This window comes from Triturus cristatus, chromosome 5_2, assembly GCF_964204655.1.
Source record: "Triturus cristatus chromosome 5_2, aTriCri1.1, whole genome shotgun sequence".
NCBI lineage: Eukaryota > Metazoa > Chordata > Amphibia > Caudata > Salamandridae > Triturus > Triturus cristatus.
Genome location: NC_140588.1, coordinates 44080244 through 44092651, shown reverse-complemented (window position 1 = coordinate 44092651; position 12408 = coordinate 44080244). Strand labels below are relative to the sequence as shown.

At 39.5% G+C, this 12408-nt stretch overlaps 1 protein-coding gene across 1 annotated transcript in view; it reads left to right on the top strand.

Annotated features, from left to right (window-relative positions):
* Nucleotides 1–12408, top strand: part of LOC146822633 (dynein axonemal heavy chain 5-like) — a 971002-nt gene that overhangs the window by 305130 nt on the left and 653464 nt on the right. Inside the window, exons 32-36 of the mRNA XM_085606815.1 lie at nucleotides 184–295; nucleotides 602–730; nucleotides 2746–2945; nucleotides 7370–7523; nucleotides 8770–9036. Coding sequence (XP_085462941.1) covers nucleotides 184–295; nucleotides 602–730; nucleotides 2746–2945; nucleotides 7370–7523; nucleotides 8770–9036 — 862 coding nt within the window. The remainder of the gene's footprint in view (nucleotides 1–183; nucleotides 296–601; nucleotides 731–2745; nucleotides 2946–7369; nucleotides 7524–8769; nucleotides 9037–12408) is intronic.

Below are 12408 nucleotides of genomic sequence, written 5' to 3'. Positions count from 1 at the left end.
AGAGTGGACAAAACTCTTTCAACTCCTCTGGCAGAGCGGAATTTATCACCCACCCCTAATCATAGCGACTTATTAGCCAAACATGGTCGATATTCACAATATCATTTTTGCTATTAAGACATAATCTGCAGTATACATGCCTTGAATTTTTCAGTAATCCCAAGCCACTTTCTTCTGTTATAGAACTCGTAAGTTGCCAAAAGCCTTGAAGGAATGGCAAGCTTTTAACGACTTGAAGAAGAAGATTGACGATTTCAGCGAAAGCTGCCCCCTGCTCGAAATGATGGCAAACAAAGTTAGTTCAACATCTCTTAGAATTTGAGCTTTTCATTTATATTTGTGTTTCTTTGCACATTTCTGTGGCCAAGAAAGAATGATTTCAGGTCGTCCATTATAAAAGATCAAGTTGCTCTCCTCGCATCAAGTTATGCCCTTGATCTGAAAAATAAAATAACACTGTGATGTGAATTAATAAACAAATACATTTATATATATTAAGAAATAATTGCTTCCATTGGTGGACTGCAGCATGACGTATTGTTGAATTGTTTCATCAGTGTATTACTGCCATGATTTTACTCCTTTCTGTTGATGTCAATAGGCAATGATGTCGCGCCACTGGGGAAGAATCTCACAGTTAACTGGCCACTACTTTGATGTTGACTCCGAGACATTCTCTTTGAGGAACATAATGGAGGCTGCCTTGCTGAAATACAAAGAAGATATTGAGGTACTTACTTTACTAATGGAGAAAGCACACGTTAATAGCTGAAAATGTCACCTTGTTGATGATTTCATCAATATAAAGAAATAGAATTGTGCAGTAGAATATAGGAAACCTTGTGATAGCATAATGAGCCTGATTACAAGTTGGACCAAGTGGTATCACCAGGCAGTACATTGCTTTTCCCATTTACAATGAATCTGCTGTTTCCGGACCTGGAATTCCCGAGGGTGGAAACACAGCACCCCATAATATGTTTTGGCTGTAAAATCCAGCTGGTAAAATCACTTCTTAGGTAATGCTTCTAGAATCTGGAATGACCTGCTGTAAGATTGACCTCAACTTGTGACATCCTTGTTACACCACAAGCCTTCCACCACTCCAGCTGCTGTAACCTCTTAATACAATATTAATGAATCCTACCCTATTGGCCCTATACTACCTAACACTGATCTATGCACCCTCCTCAAATCTTGTCAATCTAGCTATGAATTTACCATGGTACCTGGTGATTAAAATGTTCTGGGAAACCTATCAATTGTTTCTCATTTAAAGACATTAGTTTTCTTCACACATATCCAAGAAAACACTGTGAATACCGATATGCCCCTTGCTTTCAGCAGTAGACTGGAAGGTTGCAATTGCTGCATTATTCAGGGAAAATATTGCTTTCACTATAAAGCATGTACCGTGCTGACTTCCACCTTTAACCTCCTACTCCCTAGAATATCCACCCCTCTGAAGAATGAAAGAATCAGTGGCATAATTTCTGATGGACAGGATGCAGACAGTGTCCACGCCCTCCTTCATTTTCTCCATGTTAATTGATCATACATGCCCCTCTCCTTTACTGCTCCTCTCAGATCAGAGTTAACGCTCTTGGGTAGATCCCTACAACAGTGTCCTGTGAGAAATGGACCACATTTTATCAGAGCCGAACTGGCCATTGCGCCACTCTGGCTTTTCTCCAGTTTGGGGCAGGCGGGGCGGGGTGGGCGGCTGATGTCTGTTTTGGTTGGGTTAACATGACCCAACAATGGGGCCGATTCAAGAACTAATCTGAGATAAAATCCTAAACTTACTACTTTTGGTATTCACAGAAGGCATTTAGTAGTAGTAAAGTTAGGACTCCTAACTTTACTACTACTAAACTGAGACAAAATCCTGACTTTAGGACTTTCCGTATTCACAAAAGGCATTTAGTAGTAGTAAAGTTAGGATTCCTAACTTTACTACTACTAAATGCCTTCTGTGAATACCAAAAGTAGTAAGTTTAAGATTTTATCTCAGATTAGTTCTGTGAATCGGCCCTAATGTCTCGATGACTCTATTCTTGTTGTGACCTGTTGCAATGTGGAGCTGTTTTGATCTTTTCTGCCGGGGCTGATTTAGGTTTCCAGTTGAAACTCATGTTCGTGTGTTGAAAGGTCCCCCTGGAACCTGGGAATTCATGTGCCATGAAAGTGGCTACACATCATTGCAATCTTTTATGGTCTTATTTATTACCACAAACAAAAGGTGGTTGTGGCTCTGTGTTTCGTAATTAGACCACACAAACAGTCTAGCTTCGCTTTCACAAGTCCTCTATCCAGACATCGTTAAGTGTTATAGTAACAAATGGCACTGAAAATACAGACACATTTGTGATATTATAATAAATAATTCTGTATTTGTAAAGCACGAACCTATTAACCCTAAGGGTATCTAGGCACAGGGGGGCCTTGGGGGAGATTAAGTGAGCTATTGTCCAGAGTCACATGATGCTGAGCTGAGCTGCCGCCGGCTCCGGGATCAAACCACGACACCTGTCCTCTGGAGTCAGCCACTCTTGCTGCTGTGTTATGAATTTGCTTTTCGATTGGTAACTTAAAACATTTTCTTAGGTTTATTATCTATAGCATGAACAATCTGCACATGAATGTCCAACCTATCATTAGTTACCTGTTTGGGAACATATGAAATGGACCTGGTGCGGGAACCTCTATTAGAAACAACTAAATATCAGTATGTTTTGATTTCAGGATATTTGCATCAGTGCTGTCAAGGAGAAGGATATTGAAGCTAAGCTGAAAAATGTCATCAATGAATGGAGCTCACATGTCTTCACTTTTGCCCAATTCAAATCCAGAGGAGAGCTGCTTTTGAAGGGTTCAGACACCTCGGAAAAGATCGCCCTAATGGAAGACAGTCTGATGGTGTTGGGGTCTCTGATGAGTAACAGGTGATGACATGTTTTATCATTTTTAGAGACTGAAAAAGAGCACAATGTCCACTCGTTGTAGAAGTTGATGGTAGAACAGTTCCCCTACATTCTTATGTCTGCCAATGTAGACTGTCCCATGTTGTGCAGTGTTATATTGGCAATAGAATGAACACAATAAAAGGAGGTCCAAAGTGAGTATGTGACCCGTGATTTCCACACTCTTGTTATTCCGAATTACAGAAAAGAGTGAAAAGTGAGTTACAGAAATGAGTGAAAAGTGAGTAACAGAAAAGAGTGCTAAGTGTTTGGTAATCACACGAGAGCACCCTTATCACATTCAGCTCATGTACAGAAATGCAGTGTTGCTCCATTGCTGAGATCCAGAAATGGAGCATTGAACATGGCAATACCACGCATTTTAACGGCTAGAGAATGGGGTAAACTCCTCCATGCATAACATCTTGCAAACTACTGGTAAACATTACTACCACTACCCATACCCTATGTATGTATACATAATGGTTAACAGGGGGTAATACTGCGCTTGCTACCAGTGGTGACTTATTTGCTGCATTGGGGCACTGATCTCGAAATTAGGTCCTCGTTGATATCTTTGGCCTACCAAGATACATCACTATCCCCAGGTTAAGCCGAATCCGCAGTAGCCACTGACTATGCACATTGCTAATTTACAGTGTTTGTTTATTCACCAAAATTCTCATCCGTAATGAACTGCTCAAACAAGACCTGTGCTGTTTTTCTGCAGCTGTGACTGGTACTGTTTGGTGCTGTGGCATTGAAAATCATTCTTATAGTAATTGCCTGCCATGTTACCTTTGTACTTTTAATAAAGCAAAAACAGGAAAGTGTCAATTTCCTATGGCATATGCAAAGGTTTCCTTAAATCATCCACACTGAAAAACGTTTAGAGGTTTGGGAAGGCCTATGTATGTAAATCTGCAGTAGTCTATTCTTGAAAGGATCTATGAGCTTGTTAACACTCTCTGATTACCAGAGTTCAGTTTTTGGACAGTTGTCTCTGCTTGTTCATTTGGTGGCCCACCCCTTTGAATACCTCAAAGTCGAACAAGATCTCTGGCTTATTAACATTAACCCTAACTTCATTTTGTCACAGGTGGCTGGCCAGGTGAAGTAGAGTGTATTTTTGTTGGTTGCTGTTATTAATTTATTAGCACACTGATATCAGACCAGTTGAGGCAGAGACATTTCTTCTTCATTAATTGGTGAGTGTGCACCAGCCAGTTATTCCGACTCCTCAATGCACCCTCCTTCCTGTGGTGGATCTGAATGTCATCTCAGTGCTTTTGGAACTCTAGGTGGTGTGACTTAATTAACTGAATTAGAAGGCATAGACACATTTTGAATCACACAAGTGACTATGAGGAGCACTGGTCCAGTGGGAACGGTGCAACCATTTTAATGCTGCTCTGGTTACCCCTATCTTTCCTTGCAAGACCCTCAAGAATAATTTAGTGGCCGTAGATCATTTGTGGCATGAAAGGCTACGACAGATTAGGGTTTATAGGTGATCTGTTTGAAGGCACCTTCATGTTTGGATTCCTTTCCTAGTGTGAGATCTAAGGCTATATTGTCGTCCATGTATATTGTTATTGACCCTTCCGTAAACATGAATGGTTTTTAGCTACCTATGGAACAAAAATCTCACTTGGGAAGAGTAGGTTATACATAGTGGTCAATGGATAAATGAGTCTTTTAAGCCAGCTGTGGGTTTCTTCAAAGAGCGGTGCATTTGTACCATGTTTTAAAGCGTCTTGAACTCCATCCTACTAGAAAAGCATAAATAAATGCATGTATATGTGTAGCAAGGGTGGATATAAATGAATTTATCCCAAATCAAGGCAGGGTCCCTTGTGTGGATGCAATATCTTGATTTCCACTACGATTTTCTCATCATGAGCTAGGTTATTCAATTTAAAAAGCTGAGATGCACTTGGCATGGATACAACTATTGTGGTGAACAGGGATGATTTCTCGGGGAATCTCACAGTCGTGGATCTTTTACAGTATGAGGTTGTAGGTGATAATTTCTTACAGAGATTATTCAATACAATCAGAAAATACTTTTCAAACTCCAGGTCCATTATTTCTTGCACTATTTTCATCCACCTTTTTTTACTACAGTCAGGATCCTTTTGTCAGAGGGTGATGTCATGGTAAATAAGACTGCCCCAATGTAACATTTTTGATGGACTCTACAAGTCAGTCCTTCCCTCCAGCTTGTATTTCTGGTTTTCATCCCTATATTTTAACGTTGGCCAATTCAGCTGTATATTATCTGTTATCAGCATTTATTTCTGACTTGTATTGGATAGGTGCATCCATATGTAGCATGACCATGATGCTTCTACACAAGATGAACTTGAGCTGGTAAGAGCTGTCATACTCTCAGATATGATTAAATTAAATGAATATGTGAATATGTGCGTGATATCTTTAAGTCTCTGACATTGGTATTGCTGTGGACTCCTGATTATAGCAGAAGTCGGTCTGGAAATATGCTCCTGCTTGTCATCATACATCATCTTCACAACTCACATTTTCAGTTCTCAAATTTAAGCTTCAAAATTGGAGAGGACGATCCTTTCATGTTTGGGTCCTTCCTTCTGGAATTCTCTCCCCTTTCATGTTCGTTCTTAACCAGGCTTTTTGAAATTCCGAAAACTTCTTAAAAAGTGGTTCGCTAGTCGTGTCTTCCTCTGTCATCAGGTGTTTGGTCCTACAACTACAGCACCAAAAGCCTCTTTATGAGTCATTAAAAAAAAAGTAGGGAAACGTGAGCACCATACATTGGTTGAGATTAAGCAGGGATGGTGGTTATTGTTCTACACAAACACTGGCAAATACTAGATTGACACTAAGTCCAGAGTGTAGCCATTTTTGTAAATGTAAGTCTTCCAATTTATGTTGAACCCTAATTGTGCAGTGTTCTTCATTATGTCAATTACTTGCTTATTCCAATAGTCTTCGGCCCACATTTAAATAGCCTCCATCATGGGGCTTTCTCCATGTGCATACGTTTGTAGAATGGAGGCCATGTTGAGAAACATATTCAGGAAATGAACCTGCATGGGCTGTAGTAAACTTGGGTTGCGTAGAATGAGATTATCAGACTGATGAATCTTTGTTTGTCTCGTGTTTAAAAGTACTTGCTGAGTGTTCAGTTGATCTTGGTGCAGGAGAGGACTTCCTTATGGTTGTTGCAACATTGGTTCCTTTTTTGTCCTTCCTATTTTCAGAGTGGTTTTCAATACTTGAGGGCCTGCTCATTGCTGATACTCATGGAGGTGTCTTGGAATCATTTGTTTGTGAGGCTTGGCGTATCCTTATATGCTCTTCAGTCATATCATGTGTCACCAAGGAATGCTTTGATTATGAGCGGTTGAACGCTGCTCCCAGAGAGGCGTGTTCAGTATTAGGGTGTGAAATCTAGCTAGGCTCTTTGTTTTGGGTTAATTTCTTTTATCCTGGATATTGAATAGCAAGGGATAAGTTGACGAGGACTGATTTCTGCTTTTTGACCCTTCAAATTTTGACCATTGTTGTCTTGCCTGAAGTAGCACCTCTCATTTCATTCATGCTTCACAGTCATTCAACACTCGTTCAGATGCAGCGCTAGAACCCCTGTATAACCGGCCTGGGTGGCGTTTTATTCCAGAAAGATGATATTCAGCACAATTCCACGTATTGTAGAAGTTTGATGTTGTGCTCCATTTTTTGTGGCAGTCAGTCCTGCTTCTCCTGAATATTATGCTATCTGGGTAGGAAAAAGAAAAGCATTGCTTTATAGTGCTGCTGAACAGCATCCACTGAAAAAAGAATTTGGGAACAATATCCCACTCTTATGTTATATGTAGCATTGCAACATGGCACCTTATCGCAAATTATCCCTGGTCGTGCACTTCCTGTAATGTGGCTCCAGGGTTCATTGCACCTGCTTATACCGCCCATCCCCCACCATAAACTTGGCAATCAAAGAATAGTATGGTGAGCCAACTTTCCTAAACCCCAGTCCATGCATGCGTGGCTAGTGATAATGGCGTGGAGATGCATTTGCTGGAACAAAAAAAACAAGTTAGCACCCTTTTCAATAAAGGAGAATGGCCATTTATGTCTTTGATGTCTTTTTAAATGAAGTATCAGCAACATTTTCTACTAAGTAGAGGGTACTATCAGCAGGCTGCTGCTGCTTTTTAATGCAAGTGCTGTATTTTGCGGTTTCGATGCTTACTGCATGTGATAGCATGGCGGCCACCCAGTCTCTCAGGCGCCCTTTTTTTTATTTTCATAGACGCAATTTGGCGGAATTGAGAGAGGAGAAAATACTCACTAGAACAGCATTGTACTGCGTTCGCATGAGCTTTTTGACTGCAAAATGTATTTTCTCTTCTTGATTGAAATAGGTACAATGCGCCCTTTAAACCAACAATTCAGCAGTGGGTCCAGAAGCTGTCAAACACCACGGAAATCATCGAAAACTGGCTTACTGTGCAGAACCTCTGGATCTACCTTGAAGCCGTGTTTGTTGGCGGGGACATTGCAAAGCAGCTGCCTCAGGTTTGTCGTCTTTACAGTCTTAAAGAAAGACCCTCCAGTGACATCCACTGAAAATCGGTACCCTATAAAATATTACCATGGAAATAATACTGTGAATGCGGGAGCGTGAATTGCAATGGACCGGGCATGACCTTCACAGGTGTGTAAAGAGTGGGGCGAAAGTGGGTTTTGGCACTTCCTTTCCAAAATAGATGGAGCAATGCTGACAAAAATAATAGCAAAACAATTGTGGAAATGGTCTCTTGGTAATGGGTTTCTTGTTGATTTCTTTTATTTTCTTTTAAATTCTTTCAAGTTGAAATGTATGATGCATAAGTATAATAATAAATAAATATGTACAAGTAACAATTGTGAGCTGTGTATGTGACTAGAGAGAGCTCCACATCGTACATAGACATGGGGCAGAAAATGGCTGCACGGCTCTACGAGCAACAGCGGCCATGACGTAAGAGTCCTGACTTCTTTTCCACACTCTTCCTTGGGCTCATATAAAGATGATTGACAATGCCTTCTACTCCCAGGTTACATTGGTTTCAGTTCATCTTAGTGTACTTGACCGAGACCTGAGGGAGCTGAATTAGAATTCAAACCACATTCATCCTGATATTTGTGGTTTTTTTTTTTTTTAGAAAATCCAATTGAAAACTAATAAGACTTTTGAACTCCTTTTTTTAGAATGTCCACATTGGAACAAAGCGAGAGAGGTTTACGATATTATTATTATTATTCACTGCATGTGGGCAGCTACTTATAATTGTGGCAGAAAACACACTATTGGACCTCAACCTATAATTTATGTTGCCCACAGTTTGGGCTGACTTTTGTGAAGGTTGCGTTTGGGATTTGTACTTCTCTCTCTGAAGAGTTTGGAGTGCTCACAAACATATGATGGTTAACTAAACTCTCTGTTCAACACTAAAAGTCTCAAAATGTCTCACAACAGTCTTTGTCTGAGCATAAGTGTCACTACTAAAAGAGACGTCTATTTGGGAGCCCTACGTGGCTACCATAGCGTGACCGGATGCCGCTGTAGTGTTTCTGCTGTTGCTGTGATTTTTGTTTCTATATAAAGTCACATATGCCATTGCCGAACCATGGTATTGTCGACGAAGCATGTATTTGGGACATTAAAGTTGCAAAATTTCTTAAACTCTTAGCTTAAGAACATTTTAACAATGTCACGTGTGGCACTGAACTGTGCTTTGAAGGAGAGTACCAACTGTAACGTTGATGGACCCTATTTTAGGAGGCCAAAAGGTTTCAGAACATTGATAAGTCCTGGCAGAAGATTATACAGAGAGCTCATGAGAACCCGAACATTGTCCAGTGCTGCGTTGGAGATGAGACCATGGCGCAGCTGCTACCACACTTGTTGGAACAGCTGGAGATGTGCCAGAAATCGTTGACCGGCTATCTGGAAAAGAAGCGCTTGGTGTTCCCCAGATTTTTCTTTGTCTCTGATCCAGCACTATTGGAAATCCTGGGCCAGGCATCAGATTCACACACCATTCAGGTATGTAGTGTTTTTAAAGACAATGGATATTTTAACACAGACTATATACTTTTTTGTGCTCCTCAGGTACTCTGCCTCCAGGAGTGAAACAAAGAATCATATGATTTATGCAGGGTAACCTTGATGCTACGTTTCCTCTAATTGTACCAAAAAGGGTCAAATATAGTCTGTCATCCTATATTGTTTTGTCGCTCAAATCTGATTCATGCTCCTTTGTCTTTTAGAACTTGCCCCTTTTGAGTGAAAGATTTACTGAAGCAGTCCTTGGGTTAGGTATGCAAACTGCGCTGGTCGAGAAAAACAAGCAGTCTGTTCTTATTTTCATCTTGAGTGGAGTTTAGCTTTTGAATATTAAATACTTTTTCGATTTAATTTTGTTGGCTTGGGTGCTTTGCGTGTGTTTTTTTCATTATTTTGCCCTCCAATGAAACAGAAGTGTTTATTAAAAATATAAACATAATGTCCAAAATTCTGCCATTAACTTTGTAAAGCATGCTTCCAATTAAATAAAAAAAACACATTTGCGTTTCGACAGATATAAAAAAGACCCAAAATACCAATTTAGTGTAAAACAACCTGATAATACAAGTCAATACTTAACCATCGTAAAACTACACAAAATGGACATTTTTGCACAGATTGCATCATCTGTGTCAACTAGTGCAGTTTATGTAAATTTCTTGCAAACCATGTAAATAAAATCCTCTGGCAGTCTTTGGTAGCTAAAGGTTACCGTTTTATAGTTAGATGTAACTCAGCTCCCAGATGCTCAAGCTAAGGATTTCACAGAGCTGGACTGCTTTCATTGGGGAAACCCTTAGCTCTCATTTTGTATGAGGCTTGAACATTAAGGCATATTACCACCCCCCCTAGAAATCATGTGATCACCTCACAAGCAAGTAAACAGTAATAAAAAGAAATATGAATAACATCGAGAATGGTGTTAAACGTTATGCAAAACTGAAAAATGCTCCATTGAAAAAAATGGGAAAAGGCATTATGTTGAAAGTTGATGGAAAGTGGAAAAGTATTGAGAATGTCTAAGTGTCTTCTGAAGTTGCAACTTGGACTTAGGCATATCAAGTTGCCAGCCCCCAAGTGCACATGGTCTGATTGAATATGGTGGTTGGCCCCAGTAAATATTCCTTCTTCCCACTTAGAAATATTTTTGGAGCAAGATAAACCCATCCGGATGGGCTTGAATTCATGGAAGATTCAGATTGATTACTTTTGAATTAAAAGAAGGAGCCAAATGAGGTAGTGCTGCTACTAAATGAGATTGTACATTACCTGGATGTTTTCTCACGGTTTATTCTGATTTGGAACCCAAAAGTATTGAACATGTTACATAAATCAGGGACATGTCCTATAAGACAAAGCTTTTAAGCAAAATACATTTCTTGATGGACTCTTCTAAGCTGTCTCGGATATTGCAGTCCTCTTGTTCTCTTGTTACCATCTACATGGTATTTCACCCCAATATGTATATATCTTATACTTCATCTAAAAATGGTTAACAAAGATCATGTATAGTGCTTAGCAACCTCAATCATGTCCTGGACAGTTCTCATCTTCCTCCATCACTGGCTCTCAAGCGGCTAGTTCCATCTGCAAGTCTTCCAAGGCAAGGATGGTCCAAAGAAACATGTGGACCTGCTCAGGAAACTGGCTCACAGTTCTTGGCATTGGGACTTGTGTGACACAACAATTCAACCAGGGTTGGAAAAATGTCTTTATGAATCCTGCTGGAATTCTCCTTGTCATGGCAAGCATGGTAGCTATCATATATTTTACCTTCCTATGTAGTTCAGAAGAGTTGACTGACTAAGCACAGGTTTTTAAAAGAATCAATTTGCCTGCTATTAGTAGATGATCATAAATTACTGCTTCAAACTTTTTCACGCCTAACACTCCTTCCCCTTTTGCAACACTATGATCTATTCCCTGTGCCTCCTGGCTCAAAAGTCCCCTCAGAGCAACTTTGAATCAAAATCCAACTCCACCTAGTTAACAAATGTTCAGGCAATGACTGCACATTAACTTCTTATTCCTTCCCATGTATTGTGTGTGACCCATTGAAACCTGGACCAGAATCTGGCTTAAGTTAGATCATTAAGAGGTGAAGATGATGAGTATCCCTCTTGTTCCTTGATTTGATTTGGATACTGATAACTGTCACAGTCTCAACGTTTCAAATTAAAAATGAGTTTACATTAAACATTTTAGGATGTTTCTGGAGCATAGCTGAAAGGGTCAGTACTTCCTGTAAGCTGGATGAAAACATTTTGAAATGTTGGGATAAATATATAACTCCACAATGAAATAAGTTACTTGAGGTCAGCAAGAAGGTTTTCCGAAACTTTTACCATTGCCTTACGGGTAAGTAATTGCAATATTGTATTAGCCTCCAGTGGCAGCTTGAGGTTTGACAGTCAAATGAGGGTAGTTTCATTGTAGCGAGTGCTATAGTTAGACTAGAAATGCACATCTCTTTGGCCGAACACATGAGGCTGAGCCTGTTTAGCGGATCCCAGTCCACAGCAAAAGTGGAAATTCTAAAATTACAAAACGTAAAATATCCAGGAAAAATAAACAGACATGTGGAATTTCTTATAATAGATAGATGGGAAAGCCATGGAGGGGTTAATCTGAGAAGGGGAAAAACAAAAATGTCTTTTAACGATTGAATGGGAATATTATGCAAGATCAAAATTGCAGCCAGCTCAATTTCAATGCAATATATTAAAACAAAATCACCCCTTGCTTTGAATCATAGTTAGATGTCCCTTTGGATTAGAGCTAAAAGTCCTTTACATTAATTTACTTTTCTGATTCTCCAAATATCTTGTGCTAGTAACTCAGGTTGAATTGAAATAATGCTCTCAAGAATGGTTATGTTTTCTTTTATAATATCAACTCTTTGGACATCATTATATATTTTCTTTTTCTATATCCACAGTGCAGAAGGCCAGGACCAATTTGGTTCAAATCTGTACTAATGATTTTTAATGCATGAATGTGTAATCTGATTACATTCTTTGATACTCTGCTGAACCTAACACCTTACAACAGCCACAGGTCCTCCCTTCAGCACTGCTGTAGAATATCTGCGGTATCACAGTCTTTCCTCCTCCATGGCTACTGCTATGTGCCTTGATAAAGAGGATGAATATTAAAAGCCAATTATGCCTTCTTGGCTATAATGACGAGTGATATTAACTCTTATATTTTATAAAGTATAACATTGTTTTGAAAACATTTTGTCTAATTCAGCAAACTGATCTTTTAATGAAATTAAATTAAACAAAGGACCCAACGTCCTTACAATAATCCTGTGATATAATTCGGAAAAGAAAGACACACAGGGCCTGA